Genomic DNA, 22,699 nt, shown 5'->3' with positions numbered 1-22,699 from the left:
GAGATGTTGAGTGACTTTCCTGGAATTCATAGCCAATAAGTCTCAGAGTCAGGATTCAAACTCAGCTTGGCTGTTTCTGTTCCCAATCATTCTGGCATGATTTTTACTAAACTACCAGCACAGTCTCTCCACATGCTCTGTGTGTTAGCACGTGTGCATATGTGCATGCGTGTGTGCGTGTGTGTGCGTGCCTCTGTGTGTGTGTGTGTGTGTGTGTGTGTGTGTGTGTGTGTGTGTGAGAAAGCCAGAAGAGAACTTGGGTATCATTCTCATCCACCTGACACTCACCAATTAGGCTATTCTGTGGGGCTACAGGGACTCAAGAGAGTCTTCTATTTCTATTTAATTCCTAATACTGGGATTAAATGTGCATCCCACCCTGCTCAACTTTTTGGTATGGGCTCTGGTGTGACAAGCACCTCACTGACAGTGGCTATCTCCCTACCTGTCCTTTTTGAAAAGACTCGGTGCAGTCTTCCTCCTTTAGCCTGTTGGGTGCTGAGATTATAATTTGAGCCACCACAGCTGACTTCCATACCTTTCCCCCCCATGGCCCATTCAACAGCTGTGCTGAGGTGTATTGCTAGCACAGATATTCACTTTCTGAACTAAAATGTCCTCACTTTCTCTTTTTATAGTACTATCCTTCCAGATACCAGTAGGAAAAGTCGCCAGAAGACAAGAGCTGTAGGAAAAACCACCAATCCTGTCTTCAACCATACCATGGTGTATGATGGGTTCAGGCCGGAAGATCTGATGGAAGCATGTGTAGAACTCACAGTCTGGGACCATTATAAGCTAACCAACCAGTTTCTGGGAGGTCTCCGGATCGGCTTTGGAACAGGTAACACTTGTTACAAGTTTAATTCTCTGAGCCAAACTCTCTAGGAGATGCTAAAGACCTACGTGTGTGAAAGACCAGTGGTGTTCTAAGGCTTCTAGGTTAGGAGGACTAGCACTGTCCAGGGCCTGTCCTTGTGGAACATTAGTTACTGCTGGCAGGTTCTGAAATCTGAGCTTGAAAGTTCTGCCTTCATGAACAAATATCCTCACCTGGTGCCACTAATGAGCACTCTGAGGCATGTTCAAGTCAATTTGCATGCATTTCTTTGATTGCATGGCTCAAGAGAGCTAAATGATGACAAGAAGTATGTCCAACAAGATGTGTGACAGCTGAACAAGCTAGGAAAATTTGTGTCTTCGCACGAATTACATGGCTAAAGGTCTGCTTTGAACAATTATAGTGACTACCATTGCATCACTCTACTCAATAATTTATTTACATTTTTGTACCTATGCCTTATAACAGTTCCATGAGGCAGTTAGTAATAGTCGCCAAAGAAACGACCTCCCCAAATAATAGCAGCAAGCAAAAACAATAAGAAATAAATAACTGCCAATGACAGAGTCGAGCAAAACACTTTAGCCAGTATTCCCAGATAATCATCTAGCACAGTGGTTCTCAACCGTCTGGGGGTTGAAGGACTCTTCACATGGGTCACATATCACATATCCTGCATATCAGATATTTACATTGTGATTCATCACTGTAGCAAAATTACGGTTATGAAGTAGCAATGAAATAATTTTATGGTGGGGGGGTCACCATACCACGAGGAACTGTATTAAAAGGTCCCAGCACTTGGAAGGTTGAGGACACGGATGAGGTGTCATCTCTAACCCAATGCATAAACCTCCCAACTCCTCTATGACCCTGAAAAAGCATACGAAGAGCAACCAACTGGGGATCAGGAGGAACTGAACTAATGAAACCCCTTGGGTAGTAACATAGTTCTTCCTCCTGCAGCAGATGTGCTCTCCAGGTGTGTTCCAACTCTTCCTTGTCTTCTGCCATGGCAGTTATAATTGAGGAATGACTGACTGCCTTTCTCCCTTACCCGGGGTAAGAAACTTAATTGCAAATGGGAAACATAATTGCAAATATAAAACTTTTCTTTCAGGAAAAAGCTATGGAACTGAAGTGGATTGGATGGACTCCACTTCCGAGGAAGTTGCTCTCTGGGAGAAGATGGTAAATTCTCCCAACACTTGGATTGAAGCAACATTGCCCCTCAGGATGCTTCTGATTGCCAAGATTTCCAAATGACCCTACTCAGCTGATTCCACCATCAAAAACCACTTCCCAGCTGGTCCTGAGCTTGAGAGTTCTGACTTTCTGGACAAACATCCCCACCCCCTTGTCACTTATGATTACTATGCAAGCATTCCCCAAGTCATTTTGCATGCATTTCTTTGACTGCACAGCTCAAGACAGCTAAACAATGACAAGAGGTATGCCCAACTAGATGTGTGATGCCAACATTCAAGAAGATAGTTGAACAAGCTAGGAAAATTAAACTGTTGCTTCCACACCAAAGAAAAAGTCACCCTTACAGGTTTCATACCACAATCTTGCATGGCAGTTCAGGCCTGCAATTTGGTTATTAAAATGCTTGCTGGGCATACAAATAGGAAGATTATGGGCAAAGCGACAGAAAAATACTCCTGGGATTGGGTAGAGACAGGAAGAACAGCAGTGATGACAGACAACTTAATAATAAGACAACTGTTTACTTGGCAACCTCTAATAAGACATTGAATTCCATCTTAGGGCAGTAAGACTGACTTTACTGGCAATAAATCTGCCTTGAGGAAACCCCGCCTTCCCACCCCTCCTTCTCAATCTCAAATGGACTTTGGTGCCACCTACTGGTTGCACATGGATTCAGCTCTTGGCTTATTTTGACTTAATTTGGTTTAAAAGTCTGTATTTTATAACAATATGCTAAAATACTGCATATAATTGTTTTTATTTTACTATATGAAAACAGCATAAAAGTAGTCACTGATATGCTTTGCTGCAAAGTTTTAATTAGAATAAAAATTGTCAATTTTATTGTATTCCCTATGTATAATTTTCATAAGGTATTTTGTAAAAACCCTTAGAATAAATTATCGTGATTTAAATTGTATTGGTAGTTTAGCCTGATTTCTTATATTAAAAATAAATTGTATTAAGAATCTTAAAATCTAAATTCTCTAATATGCTAACTTCTCTAGAGTATTCAATGCAACTCTAGGCATTGTTTCATCTAAATGAGCAGCTCTGGTTATTATAAAAAGCGGAATTTTTATTTTGAAAATGTTTGTTGAAAGCTTGAAAATAAGTCAACATTTATGACTGAAGATAAGTTAATGTTTCTTGCTAATCCCCCCCCGTGATTATTTTGGGTCGTTTGTTGTTGCTGTTGTTTTGTTTTTCCTTTTTAAAAAATTTTTGAATTAGAAACAAGCTTGTTTTATATGTCAATCCCAGCTCCCTCTCCCTTCCCTCCTCCCCTGCCCTCCACCAACCTCTAACAAGGTGCTTCCTCCCCCAGTAGTTATCAACTGCTAACAATTCCTCATCCATTCCACTCTGTTGTGTGACAAAACCCTCTGGAGAGATGCAGCGCACACATCTCCTTACTCCAGAAAGGGATTCCACCACAAACCAAAGTACAGATACCACCAAAGTCCAACTTGGTGAACCAATGAGGTTTACTGAGATAACTTACAGGAGATTGGGTGATGGCTCACAAATCCTGGGAACCTGGAGCCTGCAAGCTGCTCAACAGGCTGGAGAGTGTCCTTTCCAGGTGCCTCAATCAGTCTAAACGTCTTCCAGGAAACTTGGCTGGTTTCTGCTTCCTCCAGGCTGCTTGTCTGGTCTCTTGCCTATAACCAACACTCCAAAGGTTGGAGGATCAGAAGTTCAGGGTCATACCTAGCCACATAGTAGGTTGAGGCCAGCCTGGGCTATATAAGACCCCTTTTCACATGAAGAAAAGGAAGGGAGGGATAAAGCAAATGCATAATGCATAATGAAATATGTGTTTAATCTGATTGGAAGTATGTATATATGTGAAATATTTTACAGTACCCTATTAATATAATATTTATGCTTTTTTCAGTTAAAAATAGTTAAGGTCTAAAACATCCAGTTTAGGAAAGTTCCTAGTCCTCAAGCCTTGCAATCCTTTTATAGACAAGAAATTAGCGATCTGGAAATAATATCTAATATTTGAGACCAAAGGGAACATCTCAAACCCTTGGTCATGTTTCGTTCCTAGTGAAAGCTGAGGTATTTAAACATCCCTCCAACAGTTGCAATGACAGGTAGCCTTCTTTGTCGCCATACATGTATAGATGAAGTCTAACTGACCAACACACTCATTACACAAAGAGCCAACTATTTCTCCCTAAGTTTCACAATACCAAGTTTATTTTGAACACCCAAGTTTTGTACCCATCTTTTCTTCAGCTTTCTTTCTAACGTATTTCCCATGCCTTGAAAAATTTCCTTTTTACATGATAATGCTTGATGGTCGCTGCTTTTTGGGTATTTAGGTTTAAGCTTTTTAATTATTATAAGGCAGACAGCAAAAGCTATACACAAAATATTTTCTTTCAGATTATTGTCCAAAGCAAGAGCTCCTGACAAGAGCAGTTACGAGTTCACAATACAGCTGAAGTACTTTATTTAGCATAGATACTCTCAACTGCCTTTCACTAATAATGTAAAGAGGGCTTCCCTCATCATCCCCTTACAAGTCCTGGGTAGTCATAAATGTCATAATGATAAGATTTTTTTTTTACTGATTTTGGTGGATGAAATACCATTCTAATTTTCACTTGCATTTGTCGGGATCATTTGTGAGGTTTTGTTTTCAGCTGTTTGATTTTGAATGTAATTGTCCAGTTCTCTTTTAACACAATGCTCTATTAATCCCTCTAAGCTTTAAATAAAAATGTCAGTCTTATCTGACAAGCTAATCTTTTTTTTTTTTTTTGCCATTGGCCTCTGTTCAACATATTTATCTCCGTCTCTCCAGTGTGCTAGGCACAAGTGTAATACATGTTTTTCTTCTTTGCTGATTTGATCACATGTGTATTGTTCATTGTGGCTCCTTCTGTAAATGTGTCTTCCCAGGAGATAAAAAACAGGAGTGCTGAGGGGCTGTGGGTAACCATTCCAGACATAAGGACGGCATTAAAGCAAAAATTTACAATAACTGAGCTAAGCACTTGGCACTTGGGTTCAGGCTCTTTGTATGCAAGAACAGCAGCTACATTTACACACAAAACAGTTTCTTTTCAGGACAAAGAGGAGGAATAGGTCTTTGTAAGCTTACTCTGTTTACTCTTACCAGACTGAATCCTGTGCAGTCAGGTCCCCTGTTGTGAATAGAAAGCTGACTTTGTGGTTGGCTTCTAGGGGCTGCGCAGGCTGGACAGTGGCCGTGAGCCGATAGCTGTGATTGGTTAAAAAACAAAAAAGGCAGGAGGAGCCTGACCAGATTGGCTCTGGACGCCCGCTATTGCCTCACTGCATTCTGAGGGTCTGCCCACCAATTACAGGACTCCTTACTGGAAAAACCAACTGCTGGAGCGTGCCAAGAGTCCATAGCAACGCCCTTTTGAAATCAGAGTGGGAAAGGCTGAAGCCAGCTCTCAGGCAGAGCGTCTATGCCTCAGGACGGGCAGACGCTTAGGATGGATACCCCAAGCCCGGATGAACCCCTAGGAAAGCAAAACGAAAACCTGCAAGACCAGGATGAGGAATTGGGGTTTAAGGAAATGGATGGTCTGAGAGAAGCTTTGGCCAACCTTAGGGGACTGTCTGAGGAAGAGAAGGGCGAGAAGGCAATGCTCCGCTCCCGCATCCAAGAGCAATCCCAGCTCATCTGCATCCTGAAACGCAGAGCCGATGAGGCTCTGGAACGCTGCCAGATCCTGGAACTGCTCAACACCGAGCTGGAGGAGAAGAGGATGCAGGAGATGGAGACGATGAAGGCCCAGAGTGAGCACGTACAAAAGCTGGAGGGTCGCTTTATGACCCTGGCAGCCAACCACGAGCTGATGATCCGCTTCAAGGACGAGCACAAGAATGAAAACCTCAAGCTGAAAGAGGAGAATGAGAAGCTGAAGCAGGAGAATAGCAACCTCTTCAGTCAGGCTCTGAAAGACCGGGAGGCCAAGATACTGCAGCTCACTGCACACAACAAGGCCCTGGCGGAGGAACTAGAGGTCTTGAAACAGAGGTGTGCACTCGATGCCAGCCAGGCTCAGGCCCGAGAGAAGGAACTGCTGGGTCTACAGAGCCAGCAGGCCTGCGCCCATGCCAAGGAGACAGAGCAGCTGCTCAGCCAGCTGCAGAGCCTCAAGCAGCTACACCGGCAGGCCACCGACCAGATGGCGAAGGACCAGGAGGCGCATAGCAGCCTGAGCCAGGAGCTACAGACCAGGCTGCAGACTGTCACACGTGAGAAAGAGGAGCTGCTGCAGCTGTCCATGGAGAGGGGCAAGGTGCTCCAGAACAAACAGGCGGAGATCCGCCAGCTTGAGGAGAAATTGGAGACAGCAGCCATGGCCAAGAAGCATGCACTGGAACGCTTCGAGCAGGAGGCAGTGGCGGTTGATAGCAACTTGAGAGTCCGCGAGCTTCAGCGCAAGGTAGATGGGATCCAAAAGGCTTATGATGAGCTGCGTCTTCAATCGGAAGCCTTCAAAAAGCACAGCCTGGATCTTTTAAGCAAGGAAAGAGAACTTAATGCCAAACTCCGCCATCTCTTTCCATAAGGGAAATTCAGCTTCCTGTTGCCTCCAGTGACTACTTCAGATATTTGTGTCTTAACATTACGGCAAAAGCAAAGTTAATTTACTATACTTTTAAGTACAAAACCACTTTCCTATGACGTTGTTGTTACTACTGTTGTAAAATTAATATTAATGTTCAGTTCTACCACCTAGAATACATTTAAAATTAACCAGAGTCCCCGCTGTGCCTTTGAAATTTTCTTCAGATTAACTGTATCTTCTACCTCATAATTTACTCATCTCCAACCTCAGATATCTTCTTATAGCTTTAGATTTAGGATTTCAAGGATCCTAAAATGAATCTGCTGTCATGAAAAAAGGAAAACGTAGCCCCATTAGCCATTGCAGAGAGTTAAGCTTATTGTGGGTGTTACTGTAGCTGAGCTCATAAGCAGATGTCAGCCTGGTTCCCAGCAAAGAGTGTGATTTGATCTGGTTTTGCTTTTACTTGGCAAACCAACAGTTTGATCACTCATTTGTTCAACCAAAGTATAAAAGCCAGCTCTGTTACACTCATTCTATTGAGCATTAAGAGTCACGCTGGTTGAGTCAACCAATTTTAGTATTTCCAGCACGTTTAGCTCACTTCCGCGTTCTTGGTTTTCTTCTTAGTGACAGAAAAGATTTAGATGTGCTGTATTGAGATTCGCAGTGGTTTCATTTTCTATTGTACAATGTGCTAGTAGACAAAAGTACCTCAATTTAAGGCAGGCAGTCATTGCAGATCAGGTTTGTTTTTACAGTAACTTATATATTGTTTTCTGCTTCTGTCAATACATTCTCTTGTAATTAAATTTGCATTTTAAAAGTCTAAGCTGAATGTGTACATATATATACATATACACTTATGGATTTTGTAGGAATAATTTATTTTTGTAGAAAAAGTTATTTAACATGACAGTTAAATGTAGACTTCTGTAAAATTCTCAAAGAAGTCTTCAAGTTAATTACCAAAATATAATTTATTTCTCTATTTCTCCTATATTTAATCAGTTTATGTATGCAATTATGAATACCTGTAAGATAGATTATAATATAGTAAATTTTCCCATTCATTTGGTGACAAGAACACCAAGAGTTACATAGGGAGTTTTATACACTAAAAAGCTGTTACTTATGGCTTTCTTTTTACTTGTTGTTGTTGGTTTTGAGACAGAGAAATTTATCCCAGGTTGCCTTTGAATTCACCCTGTAGCCAATATCACTATGTAAATGAAGACAGAAGAAAGGGAATGTGTAATTCCTGTGTATCAAAGATTTTCCTTAAATAATTTTTTATACTTTTTTGTGTGTGAGTGCTTTGTCTGCATGCATGTATGCTCCATGTGTCCAAGGGAGTTAGAACTAAGGCTGTGTCAGATTCTCTGGAACTAGAGTCATGGATTGCTGTGAGCCATCATGTAGGTGCTGGGAATTGAACCAGAGTCCTTAGCAAGAGCAGTCAGTGCTCTTAGCCACCCTCCATCCCTCACTGTATTGACCACTTTTAATTTCACCCTAGGACAACTCAAGAGAGGATGTGTTGTCACTATTTTGGAACAGTGAGACCCTAAGAGGGTATGATAGCTTGTCTAAAGCCATGAAGCTCTAGAGAGGCAGTGAGAGCTAAACTGATGGCCCTTGGGCAGGGCGCCATGGAACTCCCTGACTTGCTTTAACCCTTTTTGTCATATAATTAATGTTTGAACAAAGGGTGCCAAACTTCTATATTCTTGTGCAGGGCATTGCCAATTAAGTGAGCCTGCTTTCAGGCTCTAAAATCCATGCTTCTACCCAGTATATAAACTACCTTTGAAGCACCACACACACACACACACACACACACACACACACACAAAAGAAGGAGGTGTTATTCCCAGCGTGCCCATCACTTTGTATTTAATCTCCGACCATTCAAGAATGAGCAATCAGGATAGAGTACACTCCTCTATAAAGTAATATTTACCACCTGAACATTTTTCCAATTCCAATTGTATGACTGGAACAATCTGACAACATGTCAGTTGACTTATTCTAAACCATTGTCTTTAAAGGGAAAAATTTTAAATCAAAACAGGAATGGAACTAGTCTAAAGCAGACCTAATCTTCACACCCATGAGCAGTAACCCTAAAATGAATGGCAGCAGAATGGAGACCCTAAAATTAAATGGTGTGTCTGCTACACTACAAAACTAAGCATGACCTCTAGAAGAGCTCAGAAATATAAGTCCTTGGTATGCCCTGAAGGAACGAGTCTAGTTCTAAAGATTTATGAGAATTTGCAAACAGAAACATTGATGGACAGAGGAACTGCTATGTTTTTAGAGCACTGTCCCTGCTTTGGTGAGTGAAAATGAATTCAGGCTAGTTACTAGTAAAGGATGGGTGGAAAATCTAGCTCTCCACAGCTCTGTTCTATTGTAGTTTTTATTAAGGTATTTAAAGACTTGAAGGGAGCCCTGGCACCTGTGCCTGTTAGTCTATTAAGCCCTAACTCACCAAGATACCTATAGAGTACTTGTGGCTGGGTCAGGACACTGACCAGATGAATTTATGAATTATGAATGTATTTACTTCCCCACTATAAGACTGAGCAGAATTTTGAGACCTTGCCTATTAGGCCACAGGGAAAGAGGACTGTAACTCTGACTTCTCTCCCTAAAACCCAAGCCACCCAAACAGATGATGTGTCTTCCAGCGTCCTCCAGTATCCCAAACCAAGCCATCTGGAAATACTTCAGCCAAGTGTTTTCAAGGGGTGTGTTACCATGGTTGATTCAGATGAATCTGGCTCCACCACTATGATAGGAAACAGGATATAATCTATGCTATGGGATGGGAAGAGCTAGAAGGAAGTGGCATGAATATTTAATAGGCCACTAACAGTATCTTTGGTACTGTATCCACTTAGTCCAAAGTTCATGTCAGCAGAGAGCACCTCTCTCTCTCTCTCTCTCTCTCTCTCTCTCTCTCTCTCTCTCTCTCTCTCTCTCTCTCTCTCTCTCAAACCAATTTGTTTTATGTTCATTGGTGTGTTGCCTGCATGTATGTCTGTGTGTCAGATCTTGGAGGTACAGACAGTTGTGAGCTGCCATGTGGGTGCTAGGAATTGAACCTGGCTCTCTCTGGAAGAATAACTAGAGCTCTTTAACTGCTGAGCCATCTCTCCAGACCCCAGGGAGTACTTCTTAAATAAGTTCAATCAGAGTCTTGAAAACATTTCTCAGAATGTGGAACACTGGCTAAGAATAGGCTTTTGCAATTACTTTCCATTCTCCTAAGAGCTTCTAAATGCTCTTGAGCTCCAGTGTCTGATGAGCATCTCACTTGGGACAAAAAAAATCAAGAACCAAGCGTTTCCCACTTGGAAAACAAATCAAGAAAAATTTCCCCTTGGAAAAATCTTCCCAGCCATTCACTAAATATCTAATTGACTATAATATCCCATAAGCCCCAATTCCCCAGGTCCACTGGGGGACACTGGCCTTTGCTTGTTACCAAGCTGTTCTCATCCATGTTCCAATCCACTCTTTTGTGTACTCATCTAAAATAATTTTTTCTTTCATATTGGAGGTTTGATAACAGTTTGGATTGCAAATGTAAAGGCTTGGCCCCAGAGGGAGCATCACTGGGAAGTGGTAAGACTTTCAGACTTGGGGCTTAATGGGAAGTCTTTAGGGCACTTGCTCCTGCAGAGGACTCTGAGACCTGGAGTCTTCTCTCTTTGTTCTTGGACCATGAGGTGGGCTGTCTAGTTCTGCTGTCTGCTCCAAACATAATACCCTACCATGCACCGAAGCAAGGGGACTAATTAATCATGGACTAAAATTGCAAAACCATAAGCCAAAATAAACATCTTCCCCTTATCAGTTGGCTGTCAGCATTTGTTATAGTGGTGGAAAACTAACACAAGATTATGTACTCATTAGATCATTCTAATAGCAAAGTAGAAATAGTTCACAGCATTAAAGAGCTCTAGGTTAACTTTACTCTTTGTAATTCAGCACAACCATGGAGAGATAAGAAACAGTTCATTCTCTATTATATAAATATCTTCAGGATGTATGCAAAAAGGGGAAACAATATAATATATACTATTTCTCGTGTCCTGGGAAGAAGAGGATAGGAGACTACTTATAAAATGTATTTCTACATATACAAGTGAATACTGAAAAAATATTAATGAAAGTGGTTGTTAGGGGTTGTGGGACGTAGTGAACAAAATTGTCAGAAATAAGGTATGGAATGAAACTTCTCAATAAGGACAATTTTTTATGTCATTTGGTTTTTGAAACACACAGAGCCTTACCTATTCAAAAGATAGTAACGTTCAAAATAATGAAAGAATCTTCTACATATCTGCTGAATTTCCAGTAGGCTTCATTTTTGTGTAAATTATTTAAAGCCTGCGCTATTCTCTCTCTAACTAGGCAGGCAAGAACTATTTTGGAGCCAGCCAAGCATGGCCTGACAGATCTGGGTCAGGTCATTCATCTGGAAGCTGCAACTCTCACAAATGTTCAGTAGCATATGGAAACACGCACTGCCTTTTTGCATATCAAAGCGTGCCTCCTGATAGCTAGCATTTCTCTCTTAAATTTAAAGATTTGAATATTATTTCCTTTTCTCATTTATTTTCATTGCTGTATATCCATTGTACATGATATGTTACAAAACTATTTTCATTCAGGGCTATAGTGCTATTTGAGCATATTTCCCATCTCCCCACCTCTACTTCTGTTGGTACCCTTTGTTCTCCTAGACAGTTTCACATCTACTTTAATGTCACACGTCTGTATGTAAATTATGTATGTCTCTGATTTTATGTGTCTGTATAAAATCTAGAAATGACAAATGAGAGAAAACATGTAATATTTATCTTCCTGAGACTAACTAACTTTGCTTAATATGATTACCCCCAGTCATTTCCATTTCCCTGTATGACATAATTTAGTTGTTCTTTATGGGTTAAAACATTCCATTCTGGCTGGGAAGTGGTGGTGTACACATTTAATCCTAGAATTTGGGAGGCAGAGACAAGCAGATGTCTGTGAGTTCAAGGCCACCCTGATCTACAGAGCAAGTTGCAGGTTAGCCAGGGAGGTTACATAAAGAAACCCTGTCTCAACACACACACACACACACACACACACACACACACAAAGAAAAAATTTCATTCGTCTAAAAGTTACTTTTATCCATTTTTATACTTATGGGCATTCCAATTGGATCTATAACTTTAGTTGTTGTGAATTGTGCTTCAATAAGCATAGATGCGAAAATATTTCTGTAATAGACTTACTTGGAGTCCTTTGGTAAATACATAGGAATGGTTGGTTCATAAGGTAGATCTTTAAGTTTTGTAAAGAACCCCTTTCAGATTTCCATGGTGGATGGACTAGAGTACATCCCCATTGGCATTGTATACAGGTTCCCTATTGTTCACATCATTACCAGCATTTGATGTTATTTTAATGCCTGCCTTTCTGATGAGAAGGAAGTAAAATTTCAGTGTATTATTACTTTGCATTTCTCTGATGGCTCTTGAGACTAAACATAGTTTTATATGTTTACTGGCCATTTTTACTTCACCTTTTGAGATCCCACTGTCTGTTATAGTAGCCCGTTTATTGATTGAGTTGTTTGAGTTCATGCTATTTAGTTTTATGAGTTCTGCCTATAGCCTAGTTGTTAATCATATGTCAGATTTCCCTGCATTTCTGTAGGGTGTCTCTTTACACGATTGTTTCCTTTGTTGAGCAGATACTTTTTAATTTCATGAGATCCCATTTACCAATTGTTAGCATCATTTACTAAACAATTGGGGTCCTATTCAGAAAGATCTTGGTTTCAGAGTCAAGTTTTGCCTTAAGACTTTTGATTCATTCTAAGTTGATTTTTATACACAATGAGGAATAAGAATGTAGTTTCATTCTGTTAGGTGTAGACATCCTGTTTTCTCAGCACCATCTTTCAAAAGAGGTTATTTTTTTCTAATGTATATTTTTGGCATCTTTGACAAAATTCAGGTGGCTTTATATGGGTTTGTGATTATGTCTTCTGTTATATCCTTGGATTTTAGGGTAGTGTGTTTTCTCATATGCTTTTGTATTAGACTTTGGATACTGGTTTTTGCTTTTGCACTAGCAAAGGAATGATAGTAGAGGCAGGGCAAAGGAAACCTTTATAGTCTTTCAATCTTATTTAATACATTCAATACATTTCATTCATTTATTGCTTTTTGTAATCTATTCTAGGCCAGGCACTATGCTAAGTGTTAAGATAGAATGCAAATAGGCCTTATTCTCATTGAATTTGCTTCTAGCGGAAAAATGCTCGAGAATGGGATGAAGAGAAAACACATCGTCTCCTAACCCAATTTAGGAGAAATCAGGCATAGTTTTTCCGAGAAGTGGATTGAGTAATAACATCCTAGAAGAGAATGTCTAGTAATTGTCTAAGACAGTGGCTCCCAACCTTCCTAACTCTGTGACCCTTAAATACGGTTCCTCGTGTTGTAGTGACCCCCCAACCATAAATTTATTTTTGTTGCTACTTCGTAATTGTAATTTTGTTATTGTCATGAATCATAATGTGAATGTCTGCTATGTAGGATATCTGATATGTCACCCTTGTGAAAAGGTCATTTAACCCTCAAAGGACTCATGACCCACAGACTGAGAAACACTGATCTAAGAGAAGAAGAAAATATGCAACTGTTAGAAGTCATCCCAGGACTTTCTGTTCCTGGGTAAGGAAACCATCTCCCCCATGCTCATTCCAGCCAAGGTTATGGGGTGAGAGGTTGCATCAGATTCAGATGATATTCTCTAGTCAGACTGATCCCGTCATACTCCATTGGTAATTGCCTTGGTCCTCATCGGAATTCTGAGCCTTCATTACTAGCTCACTCTGTCTACTCCACCCTGCTCGGATGTTCCCTCAGTCGCTGGGAATCAGGACTTCTGATCAGCAAATTGGCCCATCGGGTAGAGCAGTGAGTGGAAGGGTTGACTAATTGCCTTCATTCAATTCTGCTTTTTGCCAAATGATCTTAATGAATGTATTTCTGGATGGAGAGAAAACTAAAATCTTGAGTGATAGAGGTATGAACAGGACCTGGAATGAATTTTACATATAGAGAGATGAACACTCTTAACAACTTTAGAAATATCATTTTAAAGAATGTTCTTTTTAACATAATTTTATTGGTTCTTTGGGAATTTCATATCATACACTCCCAACCCTGATAATTTCCCAGTCCCTCCATATCTGTCCCTCACCCCCATAACTTCCCCCAAAAGAAATTTTTAAAAACTATTATTTAAAAAAAACCACTTCTCTCTTTTATCTTTCCCATCTTTCCAACACCTTTTCATTTGTCTTAGCAGCACTGGGAACTGTGTATAACGTAATATGCTTTTTATTCCACCACATTTTACTTGTAAATGTTCATTGTTGTGACCTCTACACCATCAACACTGAACTCTCATCAGTGTGCCACCGTTACCCTGAGTCATGGAGATCCTGTGGCGATTGTTCCTCAGGACTCATCCCTTCATGCACTCCAGCAGATGATGGATGGGGTAGATGCTGGGATGGGTCAAATCAAAACCCTTGATGTGGGTCTGGGTGTTAGCTGATTCAGTCAGTCTGGGCCACTGGGGCCTCCCCATAAACCCCAGGCAAGAGGCAGAACCAGCTCTTCTACACCCATGGGCCAGCTTTCCCATACCAGTGGTGAAACGTGGGGCCATCTCTCCTGAGTGTGGGGTCAGCTGTCTCATGAGGGGTGGGACCAACTCTTCTGCTCCAATGACCAGCAAGGGGCAGGGCCAGCTCTCTCAGAGCCAGTATAGGGTGGTGTCAGCTCATCATGGCCCTTGGATTTTAACACTTATAGTTCCTATGGTTCCCTGTGGTATCTTGGTCCATAGAGATCAGCATGGGCCCCAGCTGCAGCAGGACCAAGCATCCAGACATAGACCTTGGCAGCAGCTTGGGCCTAGATGCTACCATGGTCTTCGTAGCTGCCCAGGTTACCCAGATCACTATGTCCCCTCCAGAATCATGACACAGTCCTCAGATACCAACATGGCCTCAGGTGGTTGCCCAGATCCAGACCCCAGACATCCATGTGGCTTTTGGTGGTAACATGGGCCATGGACATCAACACAGACCCCATCTACAGTAGGAAAACAGATACAGATATAGACCTTGGCAGTAGCCTGGCCCGGATGTCACATGGCTCCAGGTAGAAACAGGCCACCCAGATCAGCACGGCCCCAGCAGTGGTACAATCCTCAGATACCAACATAGCTTCAGATGGTGGTCCTGATTCCCAGCATTCATTCGGTCTTTAGTGGTAACTGAAGCCCAGATTCAGACCCCAGGCCTTTGGGCACCAACATGGCCACAGGTGGTGAGCCAGATCCCAGGGAATCCATGTGGCCTTTAGTGGGAACACTGGCCACCAGGGTAAACAGAGACCGGGTCTGGGGTAGGACCACAGACCCAAACATGGCCCTCAGCAGCAGCCCAGGCCTGGACATCACCATAGCCCTGGGTGGCAAGCAGGCCACCCACATCAGCTTGTTCCTCACCAACTTTGCTTCTTCAGTTCTGCCTCTTTCCACAGCACATGAACCAGTCTACTCTTGGTCTCCCGTTTCCACAACATATCTTTGCTCATCATAATGGCATCTGCCTTGTGGCACTGGGTGGGCTTGTAGCTTTCTTTCTCCAGTCTGGGCCATGAGAACCTAAATAAATGTTCTTTTTTTGGTTTTGGGGTTTTTTTGTTTGTTTGTTTTGTTTTTTGCTTTTGTTTGTGTTTTTCAAGACAGGGTTTCTCTGTGTAGCTTTGGAATCTATCCAGGCTCTCGCTGTGTAGACCAGGCTGGCCTCGAACTCTCAGAGATCCGCCTGCCTCTGCCTCCCGAGTGCTCGGATTAAAGGTGTGCATCACCAACACCCAGCTTAAATGTTATTAATGGATATTCTAATGGAAATAGAACTGCAAAGAAATTTTTGTAAATTATATTCATCAGTACTAAATGCTAATTGTAATGTCATTATACTAAAATAATTATATAAATTTAGTTAAAGCAAAACCATGTTAATGTTACTAAGGAACAAAATTCTTAGTGTTTGAAGGCAAGTTTTAAAGAAGTTAAATAAGAACATTTTAGTCCTAAGTTCAAATAGGTGATATTCAAAATTTGTGATATCTTTCTTTCACCAATACTTATTTCTTAGCTTGGTCAATTGAATGACTGAAAGAAAAGGCAACCTAGTGCTATGAACATCCTTAAGGCCATTTTTGTGCCCCCCTAAAAGCTATTTCTACTTAATACGTTTTCTTGGAAGAGAGGCTGACTCTGTATTTGGACCAGAAAAAGAACATGAAGTTATAGTAAAAAACAAAAACAAAAACAAAAAATATGCCAATACTGTTCTGTCAAAAACTGAAAATCTAAGTTGGAGATTTCAATGGCCAAAGATTAATTTGAGTATCAAAATGATAATATTGAGTGAACATGCATAGTATTTTTAAAATATGAATCCATTGTAATAGACCTAAAAGGGAGGAAAAACCAGTGAGTCAATAACAAAGGCAAGATGAGTAAAATAATAATTATTGATTTCAAAGGCATTACTCTGAAAATTGTCTATTAAACATAGATGAATGGATATTTATTCTACTTTTCCTGTTCCCTGCATTTCAAAGTAATAAAACAGCCTGTCTGTCATGAGAGAAAGTAGTGTGCAATAGAAGAATTCCACATAGAATAAAAATTAAAAAACTATTACCTTACAACTTCTAGAGAAGTAATTTGACCCTGAAGAAAGATTAATGAACTGGGCATGGTGACTCAGCCCCAAGACTCAGAGTTGGGGGGTAAAAGCAAAGATATCATAAGTTTGAGTTCATTCCAGGCTGGGTAGTGAATTCCAAGCCAGCTTGGGCTACATAGGGAGATCCTGTGAGAAGAGATGAAAAAAGAAGGGATTGAGTGTGAGGAAAAAGAAGAGAGATGAGATAGAAGTTCATGGAGAATTTTATAGCACAGCTATTGACTATCATAATTAGGAAACATCATGGAAAACAGGGCCAGGAAGTGTTATGTTATCCCAAATGTCATGTAGTCCACATAGCAAAGCAACACTTCCAAAAAATATCCCAAGAATTCTGAACCTTCAGAAAATGATACTGTTTCAGATGCAAGGCTTGGTGGGAAAGGAGGATAATGGGAGAAGTAAAGTGATATTTCAGATGAGCAGACCTATCTAAAATATGTATTTTGGACAGGACAATCAACATGGTTCCAAACAAGTAGCATTGAGAAAAATGGGGAGACATGCTGTCCTGGGTTGAAAGAAATTTGGACCTTGATTCAGACAAGTTGAAAAAGGACGGAGTTTAAATACCAACAAGTCAAACAGACCAGGTTATAGCTCAGTGGTAGAACATTTGCTTAACACACACAAAGACCTGCATTCATCCCTAGGACTAGAAAAAGATTCATAATGATTTAATTAATTATAATCATGGTGTTTTGGTTATAGATCTTAAATAGTTGTATAATAAAAACGGTACGGTGGAACATGTAGGGGTGAAATGACTTGACACCTATGATTTATTCTTAAATATCTCAACAAAATATGTGGGGGGGGTGAAGCAAGTGAGGCCATGTATTGTTGACTTTAGATGACTGATGGGTCCCTAGGGAGTCAGTGCGTTATTCTCGTCACCTTGTGCCTAACACAATTTTCAGCATTTAAAAAGTGTAAAATTCTGGGGGGTTTCTTTCTTTTTTTGTCTTCTTTTCCTTTCTTTCTTTCTTTTTTTCTTCCTTTCTTTCTTTCTTCCTTCCTTCCTCCCTTCCTTCCTTTTTTTTTTTGAGAGAGAGGGTCTCACTATGTAGCTTGGGCTATCCTGGAACTCACTATGTGGACCAGGTTAGCTGTGAACTCACAGAGATCTGCCTGCCTCTACCTCCCAGATACTGTGATCAAAGACATGCGCCACCACACTCAGCTCGGAGTTTCTGAAGAAATAAAAATTTAGAATGGACAAAACGGATTGAGTACCACTGCTGCGTGGTCTGAGGGCCTGTGAGGGGGCTGTGAGACAGCTGCTACTCTAGTAAGAGGGGCCTCGCCTTGAAGAGAAAAGCATTGTTCTCACACTTCCAGCGATATTGTGCTTAAACGTCTACACTTGCTCATCATTCTACCACCAGCAGCAACTGTGGGTTTTCATTTATTAGAAGACAGCCCACAAAAGGGAGTCATGAGTGGAAAGGGCTTCAGAAACTCTGCTCATTCTCTGCTAGCTATGATCTGATTATCTGCCTTAGAAAAGCCAGCAAATTTATGTATCAACGCTGGAATCATGGTCTTTATGGGTATATTGATACTCATTGTGCCAATCCCCCTTCTAATATAATGTCCTGCATTGTAAATGTAAAATGAAAGCAAGCAAACAAAAAAAACCCACAAAAACGAAGTGCATTTGCCATATTCCTCTCTAGCTACAGAAGTTTGGAAGGCTCAGTGAAGTAGGGGCCCTAATAGAACCCTCTTCGCGTGTCTTATGAGTCTACTTCATAAGTGGCTTTGCTGCATCATTGTTCTGGTCTCTTGGACCATTTGTTCTGGACAGTGAAAGCCCCATGCAGGGTGGATACTTCTGCAGCTCTTTGGAGAGTCCCACAATGGGAAGAATAAGTCTCCCGATGCCCATGAGAACTAGTCCCCTTGCAGGTGCATCATCCAGCCCCAGTCAAGTCTTTGGAACTTTGCCCAAATCTGACTAAACCTCATGAAAATACCAGAGTCACATTGCCAAACCACAAACTTGAAAGAACATGCACAATGACAGAGACAGCAAATGTTTTGAAATCTCTTTTGTTGTTTTTTGAGATGATGCTTTGACTTCTAAATCCACAAAGTTCACAAATGTTTTTGTCTGTGCTTTTTCCCTCCCTCCCTCCTTCCTTCCTTCCTTCCTTCCTTCCTTCCTTCCTTCCTGCCTGCCTGCCTGCCTGCCTTCCTGCCTTCCTCCCTCCCTCCCTGTCACCCTCCCTTCCTCTCTTCCCCCATTTCTCTTTATTTTGTCAATTTTGAATGCAGAGTTTGGGCACTAGCATGAATGTCTTTTCCTGACTACTGGTCAAGGCAGTATTCTTGAATCCAATATTCCAGCCTTCAGTTTTACCACTTCTCTAGTTGGGAGAGAGAGACAAACTCCTCCCTATCTAACTTGTTTGGCACTGTTTACTAACCTCTTTACCCCTACCTGGGCAGTGACTGGGATCAAACCCAGAACCTCCTTCATGCTGACCTATACCCCAGAACCCTGAGAGGCAATCCTGACCACTGCTGTAATTTCCACTCCTCCAGTCCAGGTAGCCTGCTGTTTCTGCCATTTCTGGCACCTTTAGGAAGTCGCCCATACAAGACTTAGACTGTCCAAAATAGGATAGCTATAGGAGCAATCTCTTTTATGCCATTACCCTGGAACTGGACATTTAGTATATATTTCTTGCTTAATGTTGCTCTTGCTGGTTTTAGGTATAAATCGTGTATGTTTTTTTTACCTTTCTCCTGGACTATACTTGATATTTATTATCATTATATATAGTTTTTGTATCAGGATTAAAACACTCTTATTTAGACAGAAAGGGGAAATGTAGTGGCATCTTGCTTCACCAGTGAACTTGAGGTTGTGGCCACATCCTAGGGGTGTGGCTTCAGGTGTGCATGTGTGACCCCTTATAAAGAAGAGGAGGGACTGGCTTGCTCTCGTGGGTTGTGGTCAGAGCATCTCAAGGGCAGAGATTGCATCCTCAGGAAGAGCTTGGTGATTATTTACTACTAAGTGTATAAGTGCTTCCCTAATAAATACCTGTTTATTATTTATTTTGGGTCTTGTGGACTCATTAAAACCCTGCCTCAGATCAGTAGTAATCTCTGTAGCCCATGTTGTGACAAGGGGCCATAAGAACCATGAGTGTTGAAATCCAACACTTTTGCTGGCTCTGGAAGAGCTTGCCCTTTCCCCTTGCTGGCCACTACAGCAGAAGAGCTGACCTGTCCCTCACAGAAGAGCTGGCCTGTCCCTCACAGAAGAGCTGGCCTGCCCTTCACAGAAGAGCTGGCCTGCCCTTCACAGAAGAGCTGGCCTGCCCCTCACAGAAGAGCTGGCCTGTCCCTCACAGAAAGGCTGGCCTACCCCCCGCAGGAAGGCTGGCCTGTCCTTCACAGAAGAGCTGGCTCCACATCAGGAGAGATGGTCTACCCTCATCAAGGGCATGGGAGAGATGGCCCTGATGGCATGTGTGTAGAAGACCTGGATTTCCCCTTGCCTGAGGAGGGTGGTCATAGCAGTCCAGACTGACCACCAAGACCCACACAACATCTACCCCATCTATGACCTACTGGAGTGCATGAAGACACTGGACTTGTAGAACCATAGCCACAGATGGTCAGGATATCCATGACTTGGGCAACAGTAGGATATCCAAGAGGAAATTTGTTAAGGGTCCATTATTGATGGTGTACCAGAAGCCAGTGGCCTTGAACCAGACTAGCAACCCATTTCAATAACATTTGTAAGTAGAATGGACAAAGGGGTATACTGGTATACTGAGTGACATACCACAGCTCCCAATGTCACTAAGATGAAGAGGTGTTGGAGAGGGAGGAAAGGTGAAAGATGGCAGTGGTTGTTTTATTTTGTTTTTAATTTTTCTTTTTTGGGGGATAATGCTATGGGGGTGAGGGGTAGATATGGAAGGACTGGGAAATGAATGGGATTGGGGTACATGATGTGAAATTCCCAAATAATCAATAAAAATCATATTAAAAAATAAGTTTAATTTCACTTTCCATCCTAGCTTTTTTGAGGTTGAACTTTTGTTTTTAAAGTTGTATGCAAGAACATGTATTCAAATGTAGCTAGAAAGTTCTGAAAAATTATAAGTGACAATAAATCCTACTATAAAACTACAATAAAATGGAGTTACTTTGCTTCTAAAATTGCGGAACTGATGAGCAAAACAGAAGAGAAAGACAAGAAATAGATCCCAATTAAGAATTTAAGAGCTGTTTGTGAAGCTCAATTAGTAGAGTTCTTGCCTAGGTTCATTTACCCAGTAAGACATAGATCCTTTCTTTAAAAAAGCAACTAAAATGGTTCTCACAAATTCCTAGTCTATCCTGGAAGACCTAAGGTAATTAAGATGTTGTGTAAGAGGCATGGAGGTCCTTCTGCTCACAGATAAGCACCACAGGAACCAGAAATGTCAAACACAAGGGTGTCTCTTCTGAGAGATGCTTAACCTGTTTTCTGCCTAGAAGGCTGGGAGCAGATGTGGTTAATAGTCTAGCAACCTTTACACTACTTGTGTGGTTGAGACTCTTATTTTGACATTGTTTTTCTCGGTTAATCCATAGAACTCATCTTTCTGGAATATGTTTTATTTCAATCTATAGAAGCCATATTTTTGGAAGATGTCACATGTACTTGGCAGAGAATTTTGAGGTATTCATGTTTTAAGCTTTGTGGTACACATATAGTCAATTATCATTTTTTCATCAAATTGTACTGTGTTTAAATATGCCTAAAGTAAACCACTCATGATCACACTCTTGAAGTTTGAATCAACACTGGCTATTAAGTCATGTTAAATTGAATTGCCTTCTCCCCCTACCCCACCATGGAATGTTACTCTGCTGGCTGTGGTAGTCACAGAAATCATTCTATGGGTGAAACTTTTAAATCACACACATATTTAAATCATATATATGTAAACCAGAATTTCATAATATAGTCAAAACATAATAAATCAATTGATGTTGTTGAGTTTTGATTCAGACAAAATTATATAGTTAAATGGGGATGGCATTTCCAGTCCCATGACATCTGGGCTGAAGGCAAGCCAGAGTGTAGGCCACCTTGATCTGTGTGTGTACTGTTCTGCATTTGCAAACCCTTCCTACTGAGGAGAATAAAAGGACATGGAGGTCTTTTATTTGTTTGGAAAGATATCAGAGTATATTAACTTTTCTCCTTTGCAAAATCATTTTCATTTAGTTAGGTTATAGTGTTCTGCCTTGGGGCAAAATTGTAGCTCTTTCTCATTCATTCACTAACAAACATTGTTTTGAAACCTATGCTACTTAGGCACATTTCTGAATATTTGATATCTTAGTATCTTTCTTTCTTAGGAGATTCTCTAAGAAAGTATAGCCAGACTTTCTTTGGAATGCCAGCTCCCAAATAATGACACAGAGACTTTTTACTTCTTACTAAATATGAAAGCATGGTCTTAGCTTAGGCTTGCTCCCAACTAGCTCTTAACATTTAAATTAACCAATTTATATTAATTTACATTCTGTCACATGGCTCATTACCTCTCCTCAGTACAGCATGTCCCACTTCCTCTGTATCTGGCTGGTGAATACCCACCTCTCAGATTCTTCCTTTTGAGTTCCTCTTTCTCCCTGGAAATCCCACCAATCCTCTTCTGCCTAGCTATCGTATGTTCAGCTCTTTATTAAACTAACCAGAAGATACCTCATGCAGGTGTGGTAAAACAGACATATCTACACAGTGTACAAAAAGATTATCTCACAACAAGAAACTTCCATATTAAAATATCGCTCTCTCTCTCTCTCTCTCTCTCTCTCTCTCTCTGTCTCTCTCTCTCACACACACACACACACACTCCATATATTCCATAAATTTTTCTTAGAAATGCTGTAAAAATTCATCCCTATTTATTGTTATTTTTAAAAATACTTTAACATTATTTTATGTGCATTGGTGTGAGGATGCCAGATCCCCTGGAACTGGAGTTACAGACAGCTGTGAGCTGCCATGTGGGTGCTGGGAATAGAACCCGGGTCCTCTGGAAGAGCAACCAGTGCTCTCAACCACTGAGCCATCTCTCCAGCCCTATTTATTTTTATTTTTACACCAAAAAGAATACAAGAGTTTATTCTGAATCAAATATGAGTAACTATGGCCCAGGAGCATATATATAGGCTACCCCAAATGACGTTCCACCA

The 22,699-nt window shown here is 41.0% G+C and overlaps 2 protein-coding genes and 1 long non-coding RNA gene across 23 annotated transcripts in view; 2 read left to right on the top strand and 1 right to left on the bottom strand.

Moving 5' to 3' along the window:
• The window catches only part of Sytl2 (synaptotagmin like 2), a 103,914-nt gene extending 100,942 nt beyond the window's left edge, over positions 1-2,972 (top strand). For all 21 annotated transcript variants that reach the window (XM_021229484.2, XM_040728572.1, XM_013116311.3 and 18 more), the window contains 2 exons: positions 639-844; positions 1,962-2,972. In XM_021229484.2, coding sequence (XP_021085143.1) covers positions 639-844; positions 1,962-2,107 — 352 coding nt within the window. In that variant the 3' untranslated portion in view covers positions 2,108-2,972. The remainder of the gene's footprint in view (positions 1-638; positions 845-1,961) is intronic.
• A 550-nt stretch (positions 2,973-3,522) lies between these two features.
• On the bottom strand, positions 3,523-5,310 carry LOC121133007. The gene is made up of 2 exons (XR_005869727.1): positions 5,190-5,310; positions 3,523-3,717 (listed from the first exon to the last, which is right to left on the bottom strand). It is a non-coding gene; the product is annotated as an uncharacterized LOC121133007 (long non-coding RNA).
• Positions 5,311-5,415: 105 nt separating this feature from the next.
• Positions 5,416-7,919, top strand: Ccdc89 (coiled-coil domain containing 89). The gene has a single exon (XM_005073928.4). The coding sequence runs from the start codon at positions 5,509-5,511 to the stop codon at positions 6,619-6,621; it is 1,113 nt and encodes a 370-aa protein (XP_005073985.1). The 5' UTR covers positions 5,416-5,508; the 3' UTR covers positions 6,622-7,919.
• The last annotated feature ends 14,780 nt before the right edge of the window (positions 7,920-22,699 follow it).

This window comes from Mesocricetus auratus, unplaced genomic scaffold (genome assembly GCF_017639785.1).
Source record: "Mesocricetus auratus isolate SY011 unplaced genomic scaffold, BCM_Maur_2.0 Super-Scaffold_4256, whole genome shotgun sequence".
In the NCBI taxonomy this organism is placed as follows: Eukaryota; Metazoa; Chordata; class Mammalia; order Rodentia; family Cricetidae; genus Mesocricetus; species Mesocricetus auratus.
Note: the sequence above shows the minus strand (reverse complement) of the source record. Positions and strands in the feature narration are given on the sequence as shown.

Bases quoted from the DNA above. Each gene is read 5' to 3' on its own strand.
- Ccdc89 (XM_005073928.4), top strand. From the start codon at position 5,509: ATGCCTCAGGACGGGCAGACGCTTAGGATGGATACCCCAAGCCCGGAT.